The sequence below is a fragment of the Tarenaya hassleriana genome, unplaced genomic scaffold, assembly GCF_000463585.1.
Source record: "Tarenaya hassleriana unplaced genomic scaffold, ASM46358v1 Cleome6, whole genome shotgun sequence".
Taxonomy (NCBI): Eukaryota; Viridiplantae; Streptophyta; class Magnoliopsida; order Brassicales; family Cleomaceae; genus Tarenaya; species Tarenaya hassleriana.
In genome coordinates this window covers 3,811,623-3,836,272 of record NW_010968505.1, presented here as the reverse complement: position 1 = coordinate 3,836,272, position 24,650 = coordinate 3,811,623, and the positions used below count along the sequence as shown (strand labels likewise).

The 24,650-nt window shown below is 40.1% G+C and overlaps 4 protein-coding genes across 6 annotated transcripts; 2 read left to right on the top strand and 2 right to left on the bottom strand.

Moving 5' to 3' along the window:
* Positions 1-4: 4 nt before the first annotated feature.
* Positions 5-8,048, bottom strand: LOC104799388 (rab3 GTPase-activating protein catalytic subunit). Of its 2 annotated transcripts, none has more exons than XM_010521890.2 (22): positions 7,695-8,048; positions 7,552-7,595; positions 7,393-7,456; positions 7,026-7,152; positions 6,877-6,944; positions 6,689-6,786; positions 6,263-6,434; positions 5,711-5,942; positions 5,261-5,387; positions 5,021-5,130; positions 4,732-4,824; positions 4,282-4,410; positions 4,007-4,140; positions 3,804-3,893; positions 3,316-3,383; positions 2,941-3,109; positions 2,775-2,846; positions 2,438-2,477; positions 1,979-2,256; positions 1,354-1,531; positions 1,042-1,256; positions 5-515 (listed from the first exon to the last, which is right to left on the bottom strand). In XM_010521890.2, exons 1-22 carry the CDS (start codon positions 7,749-7,751, stop codon positions 201-203), a joined length of 2,880 nt encoding a protein of 959 aa, XP_010520192.1. In that variant the 5' UTR covers positions 7,752-8,048; the 3' UTR covers positions 5-200. The 2 variants fall into 2 exon arrangements, with proteins under 2 accessions (XP_010520192.1, XP_010520193.1); XM_010521891.1 differs by having other exon boundaries at positions 7,026-7,179; positions 7,695-7,747.
* Positions 8,049-10,052: 2,004 nt separating this feature from the next.
* On the top strand, positions 10,053-11,615 carry LOC104799722 (UDP-glycosyltransferase 87A1-like). The gene is made up of 2 exons (XM_010522362.2): positions 10,053-10,210; positions 10,650-11,615. The coding sequence occupies exons 1-2, from the start codon at positions 10,057-10,059 to the stop codon at positions 11,516-11,518; spliced, it is 1,023 nt and encodes a 340-aa protein (XP_010520664.2). The 5' UTR covers positions 10,053-10,056; the 3' UTR covers positions 11,519-11,615.
* Positions 11,616-15,300: 3,685 nt separating this feature from the next.
* Positions 15,301-20,930, bottom strand: LOC104799387 (phagocyte signaling-impaired protein). 2 transcript variants are annotated; one of them, XM_010521887.2, is made up of 19 exons: positions 20,647-20,930; positions 20,385-20,541; positions 20,176-20,294; positions 20,028-20,102; positions 19,848-19,941; positions 19,638-19,756; positions 19,348-19,418; positions 19,050-19,194; positions 18,774-18,949; positions 18,408-18,610; positions 17,975-18,105; positions 17,817-17,893; positions 17,515-17,589; positions 17,185-17,377; positions 16,933-17,052; positions 16,694-16,832; positions 16,532-16,572; positions 16,187-16,441; positions 15,301-16,088 (listed from the first exon to the last, which is right to left on the bottom strand). In XM_010521887.2, exons 1-19 carry the CDS (start codon positions 20,791-20,793, stop codon positions 15,411-15,413), a joined length of 3,015 nt encoding a protein of 1,004 aa, XP_010520189.1. In that variant the 5' UTR covers positions 20,794-20,930; the 3' UTR covers positions 15,301-15,410. The 2 variants fall into 2 exon arrangements, with proteins under 2 accessions (XP_010520189.1, XP_010520190.1); XM_010521888.2 differs by having other exon boundaries at positions 19,053-19,194.
* Positions 20,931-21,098: 168 nt separating this feature from the next.
* Positions 21,099-24,336, top strand: LOC104799386 (sorting nexin 2A). The gene is made up of 5 exons (XM_010521886.2): positions 21,099-22,427; positions 22,511-22,720; positions 23,008-23,268; positions 23,368-23,454; positions 24,078-24,336. The coding sequence occupies exons 1-5, from the start codon at positions 21,309-21,311 to the stop codon at positions 24,156-24,158; spliced, it is 1,758 nt and encodes a 585-aa protein (XP_010520188.1). The 5' UTR covers positions 21,099-21,308; the 3' UTR covers positions 24,159-24,336.
* The last annotated feature ends 314 nt before the right edge of the window (positions 24,337-24,650 follow it).

Sequence of the window (24,650 nt, the reverse complement as noted above, 5' to 3'; positions counted from 1 at the left end):
AAAATATCACTCTCTCAAATACTTATTGAACTCAGAGTTTCACTAATGTGTCAAATATAAATTTCAATCTCGATATTCCTACAGCTTAACATTCAAAACGATCGCTTAAAAGATCCACCGTTTCTTATTTGTGTATAATATTACTCCACACTCCACAATGAAACAATATTTTCTGTGTCACGCTATGACTTGGAAAGAATCTAGTCGCACGATGTGACAGAAAGTGCAACACGGAGATCATTAGAGGTTCCGGACACGTACATTCTGTGCGTCTCGATTTCTCCTCCTTCGCCAACGCCTTGCCCTCCGCCTCGCTCGCTCGCGTAGTGGTTGCCGTCGCTCGCGCTGTCTCTTTTCGAGAATATGATCTCCCTTAGGATCGGTTCATGGCCGTTGAGAATGTTCCCCATACTCAGCACTTTCCTCCATGACTGGTTGGCCGATGGCTGCGTAAACAGCTTCGACACCACCTGCCTCTCTCTGAATCTCACCTCTTCTTGTCTCACTTCATTGTCCTGAGACCAGACAAAAAAAAGGTCACTTGTAAACCCGGGGTTGTATCTATCCAAGTATTGTTTAGTCACAATTGCACGAGACTTATTCACCCCTCGAACAATGGATCGGGTTCACGCCCCTTTTTTAGTGCTGAAATTATCGTTTTCATTCGTTTCCTTGTTATTTTTCCTGATAGATTCCAATCCTAGGTTGGACGGGGAACCGGGAATCCTAAACCCTGTTAGGGCAGCCCAGTGCACAAAGCAGTGGGAAAGGGTCCCACCGTGTATTGCAAGCAAACCTTACCCTGCATAAAATTCTGCAAGAAACTACTCTCGAACCCGTGACATCCAGGTCACAACAACAAGTCAACCGATGCACCAAGATTCCCCTTCAACCTAAACTTTGTTACCGTAGGAAAAAATCTTTGCTTTTTATTGTTATTTCATCGATAGATCCGATTCCGGGGCTATCAGTTGCACTGCATGTCTCAGCTGAAATTTGAAGGGAGAGTTAGAGAACATCATGAAAGAATGGGGCATTTACCTTCCGGGTCTCGTTCTCTTCCTTTGAGCCCATTCCCATCATAGGAACATAAGAGCTGTAGAAGTCACTAAACATCACTTGAGCAAGGCGTGGTGCTTCGAGGAACTTCCGATGAAGAGATGCCGCGAGTGTGATTAACTTTTCGACATGCCCAAAGACAATGCATAGCCGTTTCAGGTCTTTGATCGTCTCAGCTCTGTCCAGAAGGTTGTTCCCTGCATTCAAATCCAAAATGGAGACGTTGAAAATTCGAAGAGAGAAAAAGTAAAGTTGAAAAAGGCAGAGTTTTTGTACGGATGGAAGCGATAATACGTTGTAGCATCCCAAGGGTAGATTTCATGGTGAAATAGAGTTGCTCCAACTTGGCGGTCATCTGTTTCATGTCTCCATAGTTAGTTTGGTTTAGAGTGTCGGCTGATGCTCTGAAGGCAGAGCAGACCATTTGCTCAAGAAGCTGATGCGGCCGTACTGTTTCCAAGTAATGAAGAATCTGGGACATTCATGGAGATACCCGATGTCAAACACACAAAGTTTATCGACAGAGAAGAGAGAAAATATATCAACTGCCACAAACATAACAGAATGCAATTCACTCTTAAAAAACTAGCTTTTACCAAAAGAAAGCTTATTATACTTTCTATAAGCCGTCAACCAATCCTATAGCTTACAGGATCATACCATTCTAGATGCTCCAGGATTTTCCAGGTTCCGCCCCTTCCACAAGATTAGGACTCCAACATGGGATAAGCTTTGATACTAGTAATAACTTGTATAAATTCAATGCACCCTACTGCTAAACTAATGGATAGAACTCTGCCCATAGAAGCTAACTCTTTGGAGAACAAAGCCCTTGAGACTTGAGAGTGTATTTAATCCTCACCTGATCTCACATTTATTCAATGTGGGGGATTATAACAGAGAACAGTTAGACACAGACCTTTTCTCCTTCTCGGTTCGGGTCTAGAAGGGGTTTTTGGTCATAGGCTGGCAAACTAGGTGCGTCATTCCAAATTTTCCTCCACAGGTTCCCATGCTCAGACATCCGTTGAGAAAGGCGGCCATGAGGAGGCCATTTATCTTGTGAGCATTCCTTCATGGAGCCTATGGATGGACTAGCATCTTTAGGTTCTTGGCTCTCCCAATCTCCGGGTGAGTGCCACCGGATGAAGTCCTCAAACACAGCATTTGGGTTCGCCGCTTTGAATGCTGACATGTCTACAGTCACTTACACAAGATGAGAAAATAGCCGAGGAATGTAATAGATGAGATTTTAAAACTCTGTTGTTGTTGTGATGACCTCAGGTTCAGACTAATCATGTTATGATCAATCGAAGGAGAGTTACCAATGAACCCTCCAATATTATTGCTAGATGATAAAGATCAAATCAAATCTCACCTGACAATAAAATATCTTTCTCTAGCTGGCCAGAAAAGTTCTGCATTTAATAACAAAAATGTGTTCCTCAGTAGACAGTTGGAGAGATAATCGATCAGAAATGTATACACAACATACAATACAGAACATCATTGGGGAGATTTGTATCAAGTTATCAACACTTAAAATAACCTATTCAAGCTACAAGAGCATTTAGCACTAAGCCATCCAATCAGATGCCAAAATCTCTGAGAGAAAGGACAATATTTATGCATTTTTCAAGCAGCAATACACATGCTGAGACTATATAGGTAAGACAAATATATGAACTTGTACTGGCAACAATTTTTTAGCTTACAAGAGAATCACCGAATGCCTCAACAGCCTGAAGTCTTTCTTCATGCATATCTTCAGTCATAAGAGGAGGATCCTGCAATAACTCGGTAATATGGGACCAACTCCTCGAGCGAAAGATTTTGAAGGGACACAAACAAAATAATAAGAAAGTCAACTTGAACACTAACGAGTGTAAACGGGGCATGTAGGCTCTGGTGTGACTTCAGGAGTACCATGGTCCCCACTGGTCCAGCTGAACCCCTCCTAATGCCATTTGCTGGTCTTGATTCCACAGAACTCCTGATCTCAGTTTCTGAATCAAATCCCAAACCATCAACAGTAGCTTCTGTGATTGAGCTGTAAACCAAGCAAAAAGAATTAAAACATGCCTAGGTCAAGAAATCCTTTCTAGGAAGCTTTTAATTATGAGTGTAATAGTGTATCATTTATTAAAAAATGGGAAATGAAAGGAAAAGAAGAAACAAAACAAGTAACTGGAACAATTTGCAATCAGGTTAATTCTTGAGAAGGAGAACCTAAGAGCTCTCACTTGCTTAGTTCACCTGTCAAGTTTCCTCTGTAGCTCTACATCTGCAGATGTATTCATGGTCTTTACAGCAGTGTGGTGATCCTGAAGATTCATTCGAAAATTAAATTTCAAATCAACAGCGCAGGAACCTGTAGGATATATACATGCAACTGGTAACACCGTAAAAGCGCCCCATACAGATTAATACAAGGTAAAGGAAACCAAAAGCAAGAGAGACTGGGGGATACTTACATGGCAACACACGGAAAAGCACCCCATAAGGATTAACACAAGGTAAAAGAAACCTCAAGGAAAACGAAAGAAGAATTACTGGAAATTTCTTTATTTAGTGTTAGCGAAGCAAGGATCCTCTATCGGGTTCGTTTAAGGATGTTGAGACCTTTTATGGGTTGTACTGAGCAAATATATACTTCTGTTGTTCTTCTTGATTGATTAAATAAAATAAGTACTGCTGATACATAAAAATCAATGGAGAAGAAAACAAAAGGTTTATTCAAATACCTCCACAGCACCTTCTGAACTGTCTTCACTTCCTATACAGTCTAAAAACTCTTCGTTCATTTCATGCTTTCTCTCAATGCATATCGAAAGCTACACAAAATTAAAAAGAATGCCATGAAGAGCCTTACATGGCTTTTTTTTTGCAGTAAGATCTAAAAGTACTTTTTGGCATATTCTGCTTATTGACAGTACTAGGGGATTACCAGGTGCAACTTTTGATAGATCAAACATGTGGACAAATCAATAGAACCATCGACTGGCATTTTAGGCAATGGTTGTGACTCTTCCCAACACCAGCGAGCTTCACGGACAAACTCTATCCAGAGAACAGCAATAGCTAGACATGGAAAGAGGGAAAGAAAGGTGTGATACATCCATCAACAAGAAACTCCATTTACTTGGTCTCCGACCATTCAACCTGTGTTGCATATGATGATGTACAGATGAACAAAAACTAGCTTGATCTAGAAGCGCATACCACGGATATTGCAGTTGCCAAACCACATTGAGTGCAAACAGAATTGTGCAAAAAGAGATTCAAGCGGTGCACCCTTAAGTGCTCGAGATAACTTGTGCTCGCCTTTAATAAAATCTGGGAGTTTAGATCCTGCAAGATTAAATAAGAACAGTGAAACTATAGAGCAGATTGATTCTCAGAATGTTTCGATCTATGGGTGTGGGTACCAAATATTCCTGCTTCAAATTTAACCACCATGCCACAATCTTAGAAGGATTTTTTGGGTAGTAAATACAATACCATATGGTCACTCTAATTTTTACCAAGGAAGTTGGTGACAATCGGGATAAGATCCTCCAGCAGATGTAACAGAAGCGGAGGCTTATATTCATGATACCATGGCATGAACATCAAGACATATACATGCATCTATGGGAAAATGCTTATATAAAATTGTGGCCAGAAGAGTACCCTCATGAAAGAGATCTTTAACTACACGATCGAGAACCGTTGGAGGAGGTACGATCATTGCGGTCTTCAAATTTTCAGGACTTGGATTTTCAACTGAAAGATATTCGAAAATATAAACAAAAGCAGGGAACTTCTAAAAAGTCGAGAAATTTGTCCAGCTAATTCAGTGTATGAAAACCAAAGAAGTAATATGGATCAAATTAGAGAAGCCAAATTCCTCGTTTGTGGAATTTTCAAAATGCGATCAAAACGTGGGCAGAAAATTCAAAGCACATAAAACAGTACATACCTGACACAAAATCTTCCATAAACTGAGCTTCAAAAGACATATCCAATGCCTCCACCAAACAGAGGAGTTGAGAAGCAAAATCAATTCTCTTCTCTTGCGAAGGATCATCCCTAATGAAAACAGTTTCTGTTGTTCCAAGAATTGAAAGCAAAAAAACAAAAAAAAAAAACTAACAACGCATGCAACTATGATAACAGCCCTAGACTGAAAAAGAACCACATTCCAAGAAGCATTTCTTACAGATACGGAGAGAAGATTGCACGCAATGCCCACTTCTCAGCTTCATTGGGTGAAGCATTTTCAAGTTCAGCCATCTCAAGTGTGTTTTCTACAGTCCTGTCAGACCATGTGACTACCAATTCAAATCCTGTTCACATCGGCCACCAGGTTAGAAAATGATTTGCTGCGTCACAAACACCAAAGGTAAAAACCACCATATTCTTCAATTATAGACGTGACAATTTCGTCAAATGCCGGTTATTTTCTCCCCTACATTGGAATGCAGTGGCATATAAGACGGACGAGTAATAGAGTTATATAACCCTGAAAATACAAACCAAGCTAACTACTATGTAAGTTTGTGTGGTAAAACAAAAATCCATAAAGGTCATATTATATAGCCCAGAAAGATGCAATTCTTCATACAAGATACCATCATAGTCAAGGAAAACATTAGAAAACTGGAAGTACCTTTAAGTGGATCTTCAGCAGAGTACCATTCACTCCAAGGACAGTCATCATCCCAATGCACCTTGCTACGTGTCTCACCACCATGGGTTTCTGCCGTTTCTGCGTCTTCATCCATAATCCCATCCATATCATTTTCCTCGTCATCCTCATCATAAGGGAAGGATTGGTAGGTCAGCCTCATCATGAAATGAACTCTGAAAATATGCATGGCGAAGTCCACCGAAGAATAAACCTTCAAAAGCATAGTAAGATATGTCACTGTCATGAATAGCAGATGATCATTCAGTTACATGCGAGCACAACCAACATTAGATGGGATCCTGACTGAAGATAGGAAACTACGTTTCCTTTTAATATTAAGTTTGTGATGTGATGTATTCAGTAAACGCTATCTCAAAATGAGAAAACGACAGATGAGAATATCAAGAATAGTTGAACCGCAACCAGCTCTCCATCTTTGAATGTCAGCATTTGGAATGTTTTCATGTTGGCCTAATGAGCAATAGTGCCAAGAAGTTGTTGCTATCATGGAGTATGAGCCTAGAGACTTACAAACTTAGAAACAAACAACTCATATAGTCCTTCCAGATGCATGAGTTTCACCGGGACTTGGCTACCGATACGATCTGCTTCAAATCTTCTGGTAAAAACAGTTCCCATATTTTGGATTCCAATATATGCTTTCCGTGAAGGATCATGGACAGGAACAAATGCTGGCCACAAGCTGCATGCCAAAGTTGCATGAAAATCTCTTGTAAGTAATTCACCCAGAGAAACTCCCTCTTTATTATCTAATGAGCAAAGAGTCTCGTTGATGCTGGGAATAAGACATTTTCATCAACATCAATCTTCAAAGGTATCGGAATTATTTTAGGTGTAACCCAATATCAATTTGATGTTACTGAGGAATAATATATTGTAAGAGCTTTTCCCAATGTGGATAAAGATAAAGTCATGTCACTGGCTTAGACCTTGTACCTGGCACAGTTAGACAAAGCAATAGCAACAGAACTCAAAAGCTTGCTAGACTCCGGTGCATCAAGAACCACCCCACTAGCACTTTGTGGAGCAATTAACTAGAAGAAGCAAGAAATATGCAATGTGATGAAGTATAGATAGGAAAGCCAGGAGCTGTTTCGAAAAAGTACGATGAAACTAAATCATACCAGAAAGTCCTTTACCCCAAAGCACATCTGGAGATCATGTGAATTACCGTTCCAATCAGCAGTTCTAACTGCAACCCTCAGATATCAGATGATTTGTAAAGAGAAAACAGTTTCTCCCATATATAAACAGTGCACCCAGAATGAAATACCTTCCCGACTACCACCATTTTCAATCTGGAAGTAGAACTCCATGCAATAACTTTTTGTGGCACTTTTCAGGTCAGATTTGACCTTGTACAGATACTCCGATTCCTCGAGACGAATTGCACCCTTTTCCTGCAGTCACATAAGAATGCAGACAACCTACTAGAGGTCAAGCAGACGGATGAAACTAAAGTAGACTCCGAACACATGTCCAGCTTGATCGTTGTACAGGAAACTCTCAATAAAGAATCTAGCTAGCGCGGACACACAAACTATACTATATTCATGTGATCGTAATGAAACACAAACGATCCCATTTGCAGCTAACAAACTCGGTCGAAATGGAAGAAATAATTCAGAGAGCAAGCATACCAGCAAGTTTTTCGGACCATCGGCCAACCACTGGCGACAAGTTGCTTCGATGTCGGAAATGAACCTGAAGATTAAAGAAAGTAGTCGTAACATTCCCAGCGGTAAAGAAAGAAGCAATATGACATATTTACACGTAATTGTACTCGTGATGATGAATACCTTTCCCAAGAAGAAGCTAGAGTGAAATCATCGAACCGTTCCAGCTACAGAGGATACAAAATCAATGGAAAAAATGGGGAAAAATCTCGAAAAAAGCAAAAGAACAGATATGAAGATAGGTTCAGAGATGGTAAATGTTATACCTCTGCTTCTGGATCTTCGTCTTCTTCGACAGAATCTGATCTGCTAGTAGAAGCCATCAAGATCCGAGAGGCAAATCCGACCTTCTTCTCTTCGATAGGAAATAAGTGAATCGACGAGAGAAGATGGATTTACCGGTGAATATGGAAAAAATGAAAAGCGAGGACGGAGGGAGAGATCGATCCGCTTCCGGGGCACGACGACGACGAGGACGAAACGTGATTTCCAACGGCGTCGTTTCAAACTACAATTGGGCCTTATGGAAACCAATCGGCCCGGATTCTATATGTAACGTTTTTTGAACCACAAACGGTCATCTGATCCAACGGTCACAAACACCGCCCCTTCTCGACCCACTTTCCATTTTTTTTTCAAACTTGTAAATACTCCACTTTAGTACTGGACGTTTCGGTTCGGTTCTTCGGAATCAGACCGAACCGAACCGTTAAAACGATATTTTTTCTGATCCGAAACCGCTGTTATTTCCGAACGGTAACCATTTTTAGAGAACCAAATTTTTTCGGAACCGAACCGAACTGAACCGAACTTTAAAAATCCCGAAAAATCGAATATTTTTAAAGGAAATCTATCATTTTTTTAATAAAACTCAGAATCGAACCGAACCGATACTGAAACCGAACCGAACCAAATACAATAAAAAACCCAATTGGTAACTATTTTTGTAAAATCGAAAGAACCGAACCGATCCATTTCGTCTCGAACCCGAACCGTTTTCTGAAACGCTCAATCCTACTCCATTTGGTTAATAATCGAATTGAGTATAAACTAAAATATAAGATAAAACGAGGTAATTATTAATTTTTTGGAAAGAAAAATTTGAAACTAAGCAAAAAGCAATTTTTTTTGTTTTCTAAATCCGAAATAAACTCCGCCTGGACATGGGTTCGCTCGTGTCTTGCCGATTCCAATCCCGGGTAAAGGAGGAGGGTTTTGTGGTAGGTGGCAACCAACAAATCCAAACCTATGCTATATCTCGGCCGACCCCAAATGAATTTGGGAATGAGATCATGTTGTTGTTGTTGTTTCTAAATCTCAAATAACAAACCTAATATAATTGAATCGGATATAGTTTTAAGAGAAGTACCTGTATAGGCGTGTAAAACAAGTGGTGCGGCCCAATCCAATCCAATTTAGGGAATATTTTAGTTTAGTCCAACCCAATCCGTTTTTACACCAATCTAATTCAGATCGTTTTAGTCTGTGGACCATACGAACCGACCCACGAGTTAAATATATAATTTTAAAAACTATTTTAAAAAATTTTAAATATTTTAAATATTTAAAAAAATAAACATTTAAAACTATTTAAAATATTATTAAAAAAATTATAATTTTAAACAAAAACAAAATAAATATCTAAAAAATATAATTTTTATATAAAATATTAAAAAAATTATTAAAAAAAAATATTTTTTCTGACTCATGAGTCAACCCGTGAATCTATTGAAATGGCTCACAACGAGTCCTGTTGTGACGAACTTTGACCTATTTTTTTTACATTCAAATATTCTAAACCCAATTTGAAAAAAATATAGGTCGACTCGCGAACCAATCCGCGAATCAGATTCGTTTTACACTTCTATATTTGCATACAATTTGATGAAAATTTTTAGGAATAGACGTTTCGGTACAACTTTTTGAAACCGAACTACCAAATCAAAAATATAATTTTTTTTTAATCGAACCGTCTAAAATTTTCAAACAGTATTGTTTAGAAAACTAAATTTTTTAAAGCAGAATTGAATTGAATTTTTAAAAACTTACCGTAAATTTCTTTAAAAAAATCTAATTTTTTTTAATAAAAGAGCAGAATTTGAATTAAATCGAATCGAATGGAATGTAATATAATAACCGAATAATATATAGTTTTATAAAAACGAAATAATTCTAAACCGAATATTGAAATGTCGAACCCTATGAAAATTCTGAAGTGAGAAGCGTGACATTGATCGTCACCTACCCTCGCTAATTATTATATATATATATAATATTATAAGAGGGTCGGTGGTAGGTACCGAGAGTTATAAATCTGCATATTGTATTGCTCATTTCTCCACGATACACATGGCGAGCTCCGACGTGTGCCACGTGTTGGTCGTGCCTTTCCCGGGACGAGGCGACATCAACCCTCTCATGAGCGCGTGCGACTCCATGGCCGACGTCGACGTCCACTTCACCTTCGCAGTGACGGAGGAATGGTCGGAGCTGCTGCGTTCGGAGACGGAGCAGCGGCCGAGGATGGGAGTGGCGACCATGCCAAACGTGGTGCCGTCGGAGAAGGTACGAGGAGGAGACATCGCCGGCTTCTTCGAGGCGGTGATGACGAAGATGGAGACTCTGATAATGGCGGATTCTGCATTGGGTTGGGCGGTGAGGCTCGCCAACCGCAGGAATATTCCGGTGGCCGTATTCTTCCCCATGTCCGCCTCCATGTTTTCCCTCTTTCTGAATTTCCATCTTCTCCAGCACAACGGAGACTTTCCGGTGGTCTTGACAGGTACAAAGGGTTTGTTTCCTAAGATATTGGATATAAAATAACATATTTTAATGTTGCTTTTGACTGCGGTGGAAATTTGATAGATTTCGATCCCTTCTCGTATATTAAAACTATATTTAATTCATGCAATATAATGAATTTAAAATATATGAAAAAGTTATATTCAAAAAAAAATATATATATGAAAAAGTTATTTAAAACAATATAATAAATATAAAATATATTAAAAAAATATTATTTAGATGCATTTGGAACATCTTTAAAAAAAATAAAAATACAGTTAAAAGCATTTTTCTCTACCTTTTCCCTTTATTCCTATTGGATTTTTTTAATACAGAAAATTTACTCTTTATTTCTTTCATTTGATTTTTTTTTATATAAATAGAACTATAATTTGAAAACTGTATTTCTTATATGTGATGTGGGTCGACAAATTAAGAAAGAGGCAACGAGCGGGTGGAATATCTCCCTGGGCTGTCTCCGACTCGTCTCGTCGACCTTCTCGGCCCGACAGGTGGAACCTACGATTTCTTCCTTCAGACAATCTTAGATGCTTTCTCTCTGTTGCCTAAAGCCCAGTATCTAATACTCTCCACCCTCTACGAGCTCGAACTACAAGCCGTCGACGCCATTCGAGCCGCCCTCTCCATGCCGGTCTTCACAGTTGGTGGGGCTTTACAGCTTGGGGCCGACAACGCAGCCGACCAGGAGGACTATCTCCGGTGGCTCGACCAACAGCCCGAAGGTTCCGTACTGTACGTGTCCATGGGCAGCCACTTGTCGGTTTCGGCCGGTCAGATGGATGAGATCCTCTCTGGTTTGCTTGAAAGCGGAGTCAGGTTCATGTTGGTGGCTCGCACCGAGCCGGCGGCTCAGTTGAGAAATGGTGGTTGTGGGGAAAGAGGGCTGGTGGTTCGTTGGTGCGACCAACCGAGGGTTCTGTCGCATGGGTCAGTAGGAGGGTTTTGGAGCCATTGCGGGTGGAACTCTGTCAAGGAAGGCGTCCGAGCCGGTGTGCCCTTTCTCACGTTCCCATTAATGGCGGACCAGTTCTTGAACAGCAAGCTGATCGTTGAGGATTGGCGAGTAGGAGAAAGGGTCAGGGAAGATATCATCGTCAATGACGGAAATGCTTTGGTGACGAGGCATGAGATCGCGACCAAGGTGAAGAGGTTCATGGACAGGGAAGAGGCTAAGTCCATGGAGATGAGAGCCAGAGCCAAAGAGCTTCAGAAAACGGTTCGAAATGGAGTTTCAGAGGGCGATATGAGTTCCTTTGCTAAGGACATTCTTAAGCATGTCCAATGAAATGTGATGATCTTAATAAACCCAACTTTTGTAGGCCTATTACACATGCATGCATTTCTAAATGAAACTCTACGTAATAAAGCTTTTTATTCAATCATGCATGATTCATCTAAATTTGGATAGTTCAACCGGTGAAACGGGGGTGCAAAACGTTCGGTCCGCTCAAATTCAAATTTCAAATTTGTGAAGAAAGCATATTATCCAAATCATAAAATTGATTTCCGATCCCGAGATTAGTCTAGAACTTGATTAGAATAACCGGTTACTAAAAAAACCATATGCGAGTCCAATTGCATGGCGGGCTGTTATTGTATATTTCGCAAGTTTTTTATACAGATTAGAGTCGTACGTGATTCATAGTCTTGCAATTAATAATAATAATGCAAGAATTGAAGACGCTGCGGGAGATCCGCGTCTGCCGATAAACGCAGCGATCCCTTTCCGACAGCTTTTTGCGCGTATAAATACACTGAAAGCCTGTCGGCAAGGTCCCTCATTGTGCTGCGAGGGACCTTGCCTGCCGACATCTAACTTTGTAATCACACGAGCGTAAATTGTCCTACCAACTAATGAGCTCATACATTATTTTGATATTATGATATTATCTTTCTCGTCTTTTTTTGCTGATTACAGGAGCATAAATTACATTTCGTTAGAACCAGTAATATTTCTCAAACTCAAGCAAAGATCTATCCATTTATATCATCTTATTTATAGCGGATTCAAATCTTTCTTCTACTCTATTTTTTTTTAACTGTGGGAACCTATCGCACAACCCTTCGGACTGAACACCAGCCAGTCTCGTGGATTGGCGGCATTATGGACAGTAAATCTCCGATTCTGTACAATAGCCGACAAACAATACGGAACAGGTAAAACAGTCGAAACTGACCGGTTTAACAGAGCTCATACCTATCTTCTACTCATCTTCCTTCGGCGTTAATGTTGGATCTACCCAACAATAATATATATATAATATATATTGATGGAACAGACAACTTGCAGATTAATTGACTTATAGATCTCGGTTTCATATATAATATGGACCGCAGAATTGAGAAAATCAGACTAAAAACTTCGCCTTGTATGTAAATTGATCGGATCTCTACATGGCAGAGCATAACAATCAGAGATCATATATGCTTTGTGTGCATACATACATACATACATACATACATACATACATACATACATGTGAATACATATATATGAGAAGATATGTATTGTACTAGGTTTGTGTATTTATGTTTCTCCTCTTGCCGATGAGGGAGAAAAGGGAAGACAACAAAAATTGAAGATCTTATACTCATGAATTATGTGAGGATTCCATTTTCTCGTGTGCTCCTGATGGATTAGTTTTTTTTTTTTGATAACCGGGTAATCCCAGGCCCAAAGGGCACAGACTAATCCCGACCCACACGCACAACCGGCACCACACGTGTGGGATGTGAAGCACCCGAAGGTGGCCGGAAGGAAAATCTCCATAACCCTGGGTGTTGAACCCACGACCTCTTGTTCAGGAAGTGGGCTCTCAAACCAACAGAGCTGGGGAGATCCCCTCCTGATGGATTAGTTAATCACTGTATATATATATATATATATATATAATCAATATAAAGCACTTACAGATTCTCCACGAACTTTACGGAGACATGCATGATGATAAAGTAAGAAGAAGCCATCGAACTCAGGATAGATAGCGCCACTCTGATATATATAATCGTCTTCAGTATACAGACACACACACATATATATATATATATACAAGCACTTGTATATGCATGTCCATGGCGCTATCCCTCCTGAGCTTCACAGCTTCTCCTATACTGTGAGTGAGGTTTTGGACTTTCAGATCTGTATATTATATGAGTGTGTACACTTATACACACACACACATATATATATATATATATATATATATATATATAAGCACACATATATTAGAGAACTTGGTTGCGAGAAAAAAGGTCGGAAACGGTATATATACAGTGAATGGAGGAAGAAGTGGGCGCCCCTCGAACCCCTTTTTCTTTGATATGTGATTATTTCATAAACCCTTCGTTACTAATCATTTAATTATTCCACTACCAATTATTGCGTCTTTAATTGGTTAAATCGAGAAAATGACTATATTATCCAGGGAGAGTTTTTTAAGTATGAATTTGAGGGAGAGTTGAAAATTATAAAGAATTTACGCATATATATATATACATATATTTGAACTAATTTTTTTTATTATCATGTCATGAGTTATATTAAAAGAAACACACATAACCATTATCTTATAAAATAATCGTCACGGTCTCCGGACTTCATATGTACGCGATGGCCAGATACAGCAAACAAAACCCGATAAATAGGAAACTATATCGCCCAATAATATGAATTAGAATCTATCAAAATAAAATGTTGTAAATATTATTGTTCGCATATGCATGTATTATTTAATTGGAAACACATCAACTGTTAGTAAATAAATTAGCTCGGTAGTCGATATATATATATATATAAGTCGTGCATTAGATATTGTGCAGGGTTGGGCGGGGAAAACGTCAAAATTGAGTAGAGAAGAAATAAATGATATGGTGTGGAAGAACGGGAAATGCAACATGCATGGGCGGGCCCCATTGCTCCTGATAAAAAAAAAATTAAATATTTTGATATTTCATATAATACGGTAAAAGACAGGACGTGGGAGTCTGTGGCAACATTAATTAATTTCAACTTTTTTTTTAAAGGAGGTATTATCGTTACAAAGGAAAGAGAGTAGCTATATCCATTTATTCGATACACGGAAAGTGGGCCCCACGCGCTAACGCATGCACGACCGAACGTCATACACATCCGCGTGTGTGTATATGCATACATAAATCATATTCATGTAAACTATGCTAATGCATGTATATTCATATAAATACGTGTATATCATGTCAGTCGCATGCATTATTTGTGCTCTCCGAAAATCAAACTATTGCATTAAAAAAAATTATTACATGTCGCTAACCTTATAAAATACGAATTACGACCATATGAATAGAGTGAATGCATTTTAATGGAACAAATAATTGAAAAAGGATTGTCCGTCATCGGAGGAGGGATAATCACATACACACACGCACATACACTGCTGTATCCATTTTGGAAGCTTAGGTTTCACCAAATATTTAGGCATAAAAACAGGATTAATTAATAATATAACCAATTAAAAGATTAATAAGAAAGTAATTAATTTATTAGGTAAAAACGGGTGGGTATTTCGGTTCGTTTCTTATCGAATAAAAAAATACGATATTTTTTTCGATTCAAACTGTGTAAAATTGTGGAACGGTATTAATTTTAGTAAAATCCAAAGCCGAAAATAATATAAGATCTAATTGGTATTTATTTTTATAAAATCCAAAGAACCGATTCGAATCATTCCGGGTCTAAACCCGAACCGAATACCGAAACGCCCATCCGTGTTTTGCATGTTTCTTTCTCATACGTAAAAAAACAAGATTAGGATTCTGGATTGAGATAATCTATCAAAACTCCGAGAACTTCATGGTGATAATGTACATACACACGTACGGCCTTGTTCTTGACAAATCAAGGGTATAATGGTTATTTTCTTATCATTCGGTACCCACACATATTAAAATCCTATACTAAAACATATTATCTCGTTGTAAACATGTTAAAATCCGATATCTATCTATCCGATTTTCAGTTATCCAACTTTCAAATAATAGAATGGATGAATACCTGAAATTCGGACAATTTTCCCACCGACATACGAACAACATAAAAAAAAAAAAAAAAAAAAAAAAACAGCATCGCCATGTCCAAATGACCACAGGTTCAGTTCATGAGAATCTTCTGGAATTCTTTAAAAGGGTTTTTCATTTTAAGATCAAACATGGGACATCTGCTGTCTGAGTTTCTCCAGAAGCTTGATCTTAGATTCACATATCTGTAGAAACTCCCGCAGGACTTTCTGCTGCGCCATTACCGTCTTCCTGGCTGTTTCTTCGGTGTTCCATCTTTTCAGAGCTTCGTATATCCAGTTCCCGACTTCTGATTCACCGCTGGATTTCACATGACCCTCCAACACTTCCATTACCTGTCCTGCTCCTCCGCTTCCTTCGTGTTCTTTTCTCTTCAGTGATGACAGAAAATACTCCAGTTTCTCTTCTTCTGGTTTATTGATCAGATCCAGCACCCACTTTGAAACTTCTTCTACCGTCCTGCATATTGACTCTATCGAATCTCTGACCACCTGTGTCAAGGGGGATTGGTCTGAATGTTGAGTTTTCTTCTTTTTCTTCCCAGATGGCAGAGAAGATCGGACACATGCTTGGATTACAAGAGAGTGCCATGCCATTGGTTCAGAGATTATCTGAACCAAGGTTTGAAGATCAGATTGGCAAGAACCGAAGATGGCAGACGACTCCGCTGCCGATCTTAGTCTATCCCGAATAAGCTTCTCTAGCAGCGAGTTCACACAGAGCCAGTGCTCAGGAGAATTCAGGCTCCATGCATTCCAAAGCACCGCAAAGTTTAACCAGTCAACCAAATCTGGGCCAAGGGTCTGCAATATATGTTTCCACAGTTAATAAATAGCAAGATCACATTCAATGAATGCATACAAGTCCAAGGAGTGGAGAAACTGATTTAGAAAAAGCTAACCTCGGAACCCTTTATACCCGTCGAGACCTCCGAGACCAATTTTACAGCATCAAGGAGAGGAAATCCTAACATTTTTGCATACTGTTCGAGTAGAAACTCGAGTTCTGCAGAGGTTTTGGGGTCTGTTAGAGACCCATTTGGTTCAATTCCCTCTTTGAAAGCTGTTGATGCACTCTGAACAGAGAGGTATATCATCCGTGGTAGAAGGGATTTTCTCTGGATGGATCGCTTAACATTTTCTTCCCGCTCTTTAATCTATATACAGTTGTGAGAATAAAAGGAATCGGAATCATATCAGTGCCTCGTATAAAATGTGTATGTGTGGCAGCAGACTAAGTCACGTACCACATTCTCCAAAGGATAGTAAGAAATTTCATTGAAAGGACCTGAAGAATTAGAAAACAAAATGAATTCAACACGCTTCATCAATTGAAGAAAGAGGACTTAATTAGATAACTAGCAATCCAGTGATCTCAAAGACTCAAACCACCGCAAAGAAAAACTCACCTAGCAGATAGTTTTTCTCTGGCCGTGGTGTCCACCATGGTCGTGTTTGTAGATCTTCATTGAATGTCAGTGATTTGGATCCAATTTCTTTTGAGAGCTCAACAAAATGAACCCCGCATTTCAGATTTTCAAGAATGCGCTAGACGAGAAGAACGAAAAAAATGCATTGTTAGATAAACAAGAGGATCCCAATAGCTAAAAGTTAACTAATTACGCTATTAAGTTTGCAGATGAATTACCTCTTCTTCTTCAATGCTGTTTGCATTCTCCTTTAGTTGAAGAATAGCGGTTTCAACCCTAGCAACCAGGTACTGACTTGAGCGCTGTAATCTTTGTTTAAATAGGACAAATTCAATGACCTGAAGAGTCACGTAATACAGTAAGTCGTAACAGCATGAAATTCCAATCTTTTAGCCAAACAGAGACGAGACGAACGGACGAAGATTACCAAGGGAAATAATTAGTTTCATGAGAAGCCAAAAAGTTTTTACCTTTGTGTAATTTCTATGGCGATAAGCAAGAGATGTAAGGTCTGCGGATTCTCTCAGATGATCATCCATGAACTTGAGATAATCTTTTAGGAGGTTATTTGAGTCCACCCACATGGGAGATACCAACATCTGAGGTAGAATCTGGTGTGAAACAGTTTCTGTCAAGATGTTCTTCACATCAAGCGCTTTATACCTAACAGATGATTAAAAAAACCTTCAGTAACAAACGATCTGAACAAGAGAGAAGCCATCGATATTAAGAATATACCACGGAAGTATATTCTTATCATCTGTATTGGGGGAAAACAAGAAATCTGACCAGCATAGTACCGTTCATACGCAAGTGGAAGCGCACCGATATATGAATATATGTGCAACAGCAAAATCTTGTACTGCCAGACATATCTGCACAAAGATACAATATTTATTAAGCTTAGTAATTTAAGACCCATAAAAAGCTGTGGGGCAGTGTCATTTATTGTCTCATATGCAAAGATGAACTGGAAAAATACAGAAGAAGCTACCGCAAAAGAGAACTTTTTGCTCGAAATGGCATAGCAAAAACTGGATAAACCCAAAATCGACTCGCAGGAAGAACGATTATACATAAAGAGCAAATGAATGGTACTGACCCTCTGATAGTCAAGCCTAATTCAAGAACCATGATTGCCTCGGCAAGGTAGCCAAAATCTCTCGTTCTCCAGAATAACTAAGAGCAACAGTCAGCGATTAATTAATAAACAGGTGTGTTGCACAGGAGAAACATGCATGTTAAAAACTAATCAAGTACCTGGACCAACATGTTGCTTATGATTGATAACAGGTCTTGCCCATACATGCTCTCTTGCTGGTCCAAATCCTTAGAAAGGGGGAGATTTTCACAGTACAGCTTTGCCAATTTGACAGCAGAGGCTTCAATATCTGGAAATTAGGAGGAAAAATAGGATGGTGAGTAGGTTGAATAGACCACTAATTAAACAGTGTTCTGGAAGAGGTTAATAGAGCATTCACTAGAAAAATTAATTTCATGATCACAATTGTATAAGGCTTTTCTAAAACAAAATATTAGTAGAAATTCTGTAAACCCACAAGCCAGTACGAGTTCATCATGATAAGAACAAAGAGATGGCAAGCACAACAATACCATAGAAGCTGCAGCCTCAAAACTATGAATTTAACAACCAAGCATTATGAAATTGCAGAAAAAAGTAAAGAAAACACACCACCCACAGGGAGCTTGAATATATTGCCCGTCAATTCTTGGACTTTGAATATTGATGTTAACTGACCAAGCACTTTAGTTGGAGATTCAGAAAAGGAGTCTGCATTTTTCGTTAGCATCTCCACAAATTCTGCCTTTCTATCAGGGGACAAGACTTGTAGGAATCCTTCAATATCAGAAGCAAAGCAGGCTAAATGACCAAATCTGCACATAAAGGAACAAAAGCTCAGAAGGACATTAAAACATCAGTGATAAAACTTTATACATACATGTACTTCCAAATTCGCAGTATCTGTATTGATACTCAAAGCATTCACAATAACAAGAAGAAGAAATTAACGCAAGAAGGTTTCATGCAGTGACATACTTGAGGAAATATTGCAGTAATGATTCTAGTAACTTATTTTCGTTCTTCTTTGCATACAAGAACTTTCTCCTCTCGATCTCAAGTTCCACCAAGTACAGACCCCTTAAGTTAGCATTCTGAGCATCTCTTTGTAATTTTTGTACCAAATCTGATGCACTTGACATTTGAGAATCAAACTGCATATTGTTTAACATGAATGGCATTGGCATTAGGACCAGCTGAGTGGAAAAAACAATAAAAAATGAAAATTTTCAATATAGGGAAGGGTAATATCACCACCATTTCATCAGTAAGGTGAGAAAACTTGCATTCCACGAATTTCATAGGATGTATTTGGTCATTGCTGTTAAAGTTCTTCCACATGGTGTCATCTTCAAGTAAACAGCCAAGATAGTGTAGAAAACACTCCCAATCATCTGGACTGTCAAGAGAACAGAAAGACAATATCAGCATAATGGCATGAAAAGCACAACATTGAGATACAATATCGACAGACCATATGGCAGTCGACTGGAATTCATACCCCCGACCCTAAATCACTGATAGTCGAGAGGCTCATTCTTCGGGAACATACCTTAACTCTAATATTTTCTTATAGATGTCGGCAGCGGTAACATAGTCACCTGCCCTAGCCAGGAGTCTCCCCTGTCAGCTTAAAGTCAGAGAGTTGGGTGCATGAACACACAGGAAAAGAGTTCAATATGCGCAATATTCATGCCATTATGCATAAATGGGGATGCAAAATAAGAATCAAATCAGGAAACACATGTAGTTAGAAGATCCCTGTGAAAATAGTTATAAGAACTATGAAGCATGACTATGAAAATTCCTCATCTTTTGCCCCCAAGAAGCCTTGTAACCTACCTGTATCCGTAGTTTATCAACTTCAATCATCAAGAGAGATCCTAAATTCCCAGAAAGCACTTCCAATGCATCGTTATATTTAGATTGTTGCTCCAGCAGAGAGATATAGACGAGGAGAGCTGCAAAAATTCCGCTCTTTAATCAGTAAAAGAAACGATTCAGAGGTCTTAAGATAGTCTCAACTTCCAGAACATGTAAACTGCAATTCACCTTCTGGCTCATGCAAACTGTGAGAAGCTATGTGCTTCTTAAGTAAACCTTCTGCCAGAAGCAACAGCTTCTCTCCGCCTTTGTCACACAAAACCTGTGGGAAATCGTTACTATTAAGTAAAGCAATACAGATCTTTGAAAAGCCTGATCACAGGATGGTAAGACAAACACGGCCAGTACCTGTAACTGGATGCTACAAACTGACCAAAGCAAAAACCTTTCTTCTCCGGCGAGTTTGTACATTTTGATGGCTGTCTGCCACCAAGCAAAAAAAAAACAATGAGAAAAAGACAAATACCAACTGAAAAAAAAAAACTGAACAACCAACCTGTTGCTGTCTGACGAAAGAGTATTCACGAACATAGCAGTTGAAGAGACCCATCATAAGCTCCAAATTGTTGGCGAATTTGTTGCAAGCATGCTCATAGCAACTAGTGGCCAAGTCCACTGATGATATTAAGACATAAGACTTAGCTAAACCCGGGAAAAAAACAGAGGAGTTTCATTCCTTTTTGTTGGGTATGAGAATGCACTTACAGTGATCGAGTCTCTGTAAAACAATCTGCAATGTGCTGAGAGTGAGATCATCCATTAACAAAGAATCATCTTTGTACAAAAGCTCCTTGGCATTCAAGCAAACGGACAATGCCTCATCCGTTTTGCCCATTCTCTCAAAGATAAGAGCTTTAAGCGCCTGATAAACACAACCGCATTTGGGAGGAACTCCATCAGATTACGGTTCTCACTTGGGAAGAAGACCGAAAGAAGAAAGACAGAAACTAATGTCGGTAACACTTACGAGAGCGTAAGGTGAATTCGGGTACTTGGAAAGCAGCGTGGTGATGAGCTTCAGAGCATTTTTGAACTGGCGAGAATCGATGGCGTCCCAGATGGGTCGGACCCGTCGCTCCGGAATCCCACCCGCCAATCCGAATTTCGAAGCCATACGGAAAGAGTTAAAGAGGGTTCAGAGCTAATCTGGTTTGTCGGAAAACTTCTCGATTCTGCTGCGTTGAATTTAAGTACCAGTGATGATCTGTTGCAGAAATGGAAGATGTGAAATGGCGGAGTGAAAAAACCTAATCACGGCCACGACTCCGTCACGGTTCAGAATAAGACTGGATTTTAATTAATGGGCCTAAACGGGCCGGGCGGGTCAGCCCATTGGAAAATTCCTCGTGAGTGACCCGAGACCGAGAGAGATTCTTCGGTACTTCCTATATTCTTCCCCATTGACGAGAGACTTTCACTTCACGCCACGCTAGGTCGCGAAACAGTCACGTGTACCACCTGATCCGAACGGCGCACCGCCGGCGCACGTTAGCAACTCTGGTGGCATTTAATTCGACTTCTCCCCCAAATCGGAAAACCCTAGCTTTCTTCTCTGTTTCTCTGCGAATTTCTTACTTCAATTAACTTAGTCCATTGAATTATTCTGCTGTTTATTTCGGAGAAGACGAGATGATGGGATCGGAAAATGCCGAGGGGTTCGAAGAGGCTCATCTCTATGCGTCGAGGGAGGAGATGGAGAATCTCGTCCTCTCCGAAGATGGTGGCACCGACGACCCTTTGACGAGAAGCGATGCCAACGGAGATAAGTTCTACTCTGGTTATCGCAGCGCGATGTCCTCTCTCTCCGACGCGCGCCATCCCCTCTCTCTCCCGCAGATCGTGGTGTCTCCGGCCGATTCCGATCCGCTTCTCACACCGCCGTCGTACGGAGATCTCCGGGGCTCCGGTTCTAATCTCAAAAGCGGCGACAACTCCTACATCGAGCCTCCCTCTTACGCCGATGTCATCTTCAGCCCTTTCGATGAGGGTTCCATCAGCGAGATCAACGGCGCCGACGACGGCAGTTTTCACAGTCAACCTTCTGACTCACTCTCGAGATCCCCGTCTTCCTCCGGCTCAGATTACCTCAGAATCACTGTATCGAACCCTCAGAAAGAGCAGGAGAACGCAAATTCCATCGTTCCTGGAGGAAATACTTACATCACCTACCTCATTACGACCAGAACAAATCTTCCTGAGTTTGGTGGATCCGAGTTCAGCGTGCGAAGAAGATTCAGGGATGTTGTTACTTTGGCAGATCGATTGGCTGAGGCGTACAGAGGATTCTTCATCCCACCGCGGCCAGACAAGAGCGTTGTGGAGAGCCAAGTTATGCAGAAGCAAGAATTCGTGGAGCAGAGAAGAGTTGCTCTGGAGAAATATTTGCGAAGGCTTGCTGCACATCCTGTGATCAAGAAGAGCGACGAGTTGAAGGTGTTTCTACAGGTGCAAGGCAAGCTGCCGCTACCTACTACCACGGATATGGCCTCGAGGATGTTGGATGGTGCAGTGAAGCTGCCAAAACAGTTGTTTGGTGAAGGTGTAGTCTCTGCAGTGGCGCCACATGAGGTGGTTCAGCCGGCCAAAGGAGGTAGGGATTTACTGAGATTGTTCAAAGAGCTGAAACAATCAGTTGCCATTGACTGGGGTGGGTCGAAACCACCCGTGGTTGAAGAAGATAAAGAATTTTTGGAAAAGAAAGAAAGGATGCAGGATCTTGAGCAACAAATCATCAATGCTTCACAGCAGGTAAATTCTTATATTTATAGCTAATTGACGCATCATTAGATCTGGTGTATTCGGAATTATATGTTGTTGCTATGTTTTCTTAGGCTGAATCCCTGGTGAAGGCCCAGCAAGACATGGGGGAGACTTTGGGGGAAATAGGATTAGCATTCATTAAGTTAACAAAGTTCGAGAACGAGGAAGCGGTTTTCGCTGCTCAAAGAGTACGTGCGGCTGATACGAAGAATTTGGCAACTGCAGCTGTAAAAGCAAGCAGATTTTACCGGGAATTGAATTCCCAAACTGTCAAACATTTGGTAAAGTTTCAATTTGGAAATTTTTCTACTCAATTGGTGGAGATTTAGCTCATCACTATGAATTCCTTATGATACAAATGAGTGTTTGTTTTCTTGTTGTATTGAAAAATGATTCCTAAATGTGAACACTGCAAACCCTCTTCATTCATTCAATTTGGGCTCAGCCCTCGCCGTAAACCAATTGACTTGGCGGATCCCCGTCTGAACATACACTGGAATCATACTAGCGTTTACTCCAATCTGAGCTGTACCTTTTTTATCCCCTGAATTATCGATGTATGTTGCAGGACACCCTCCATGAATACCTTGGCTTAATGATGGCTGTCCATGGTGCATTCTCGGATAGATCTAGTGCCCTACTGACAGTGCAGACGCTACTATCAGAGCTATCTTCGTTGGAGGCAAGAGCTGAAAAGCTGGAGGCCGCAGCATCAAAGGTATTTGGCGGTGACAAATCAAGGATTCGGAAAATAGAAGAGTTAAAAGAAACAATCAAGGCCACCGAGGATGCCAAAAATGTCGCCATCAGAGAGTACGAACGGATCAAGGTATGTAGCCATGCCCTCATGCATGCATTTGAAGCCTTTGCTTATATATTATTGACAAAATCTGAAGTCTTATCGTATCATGGATGTGTATGATTGCAGGAAAACAACCGTTGTGAGATTGAGAGATTGGACAGCGAAAGGCGTGCAGACTTCTTGAACATGTTGAAAGGTTTTGTGGTGAACCAGGTATGCTATTATTAGGGAGTACATCATAAGTGCTGCCAATGTAACTGTCTCCATGCATGGAGTGAGTGAAGGATCTTAGGCTCATATGTAGTTTACAATTATTGTTGACGTTTTGAGGAGGGAAAACTCTTAAAACCTTTCCCCTCTTAGGTTAATTCTAGTCAAGGAAATTCAAGCACGAGAGTAACAATTAACAAACGATAAAAAAGTTTTAGACGGTGAATATATGGGTGCCTGAAGTTAAAAGGGTTAGGAACAGGTGGTATGTCTGTAGGTTCGTATGTTTGTTGCACAGGAATCGATATTCGATGGTTGTTTTAGCTGTAAAGTGCTCAAAATTTGATTGGAAAATAGTTTGTTTAAGTTGAGGATAGTATCCTATCCCATCGTGTCCTAGGGCAATCCATGTTCAATACTTACCCACTTGAAAGATTTATGAAATATGATGATTTTCGTACACATGATAAAACACTTGAATGTGTTGCAAACACAAGCAAGGGAGATTGGTGGGGCTTGTTGCATCGCATTCTTGGTTCATAGATCTCACAAGATTCAAGTGTTTTATTTCTTAAGCTGGTGAGTTTCTTAAAACGGTGTGATTGTGGATGATGTTGGGGGAACAGGTGGGGTACGCGGAGAAAATAGCCAATGTGTGGGTAAAGGTAGCGGAGGAGACCAACCAGTACGAGAGGGAGAGCAGTTGAGTTATGCGTACGTCGTGTTCGTTTTATGCTGGTTTCTTTTTGGTTTGTTTGTGTAATTTCATGTTTGATGACTACCACTACTACTACTACTACTCTACTGCACAGGAATCACTTTCGGAATAATGGCTGTCAAAATGTAGCTCCTTCCTCTTTTATTTATATAGATTTTTTTCCAATATTCTGACGCCGTAAACCGCTCTCAGAAGCTCTCTGTCTCTGAGCTCATCTTGATGCAGGTGCTGTAATGTTGGACGAAGGCGAACCTCAGTCAAACCTCAAAAAAAGACTGAAGAGGGATGGATGCGAGAGAAAAGCCAAAAGCCCATTGGGCCTTCTTTCTCATAAAATCCAGAAGCCCAACCCCCAACCCCCTTTCTGTGTTGTGACCAGAAGAGTAATTTCAATTCAAAGTTTCGAAATCCGAAACCCCGTTCCAACCCCGAAAGGGAAAAAGATAAAAGAGGCGAACCTTCTTCTCGCAGCCTCTTTCCC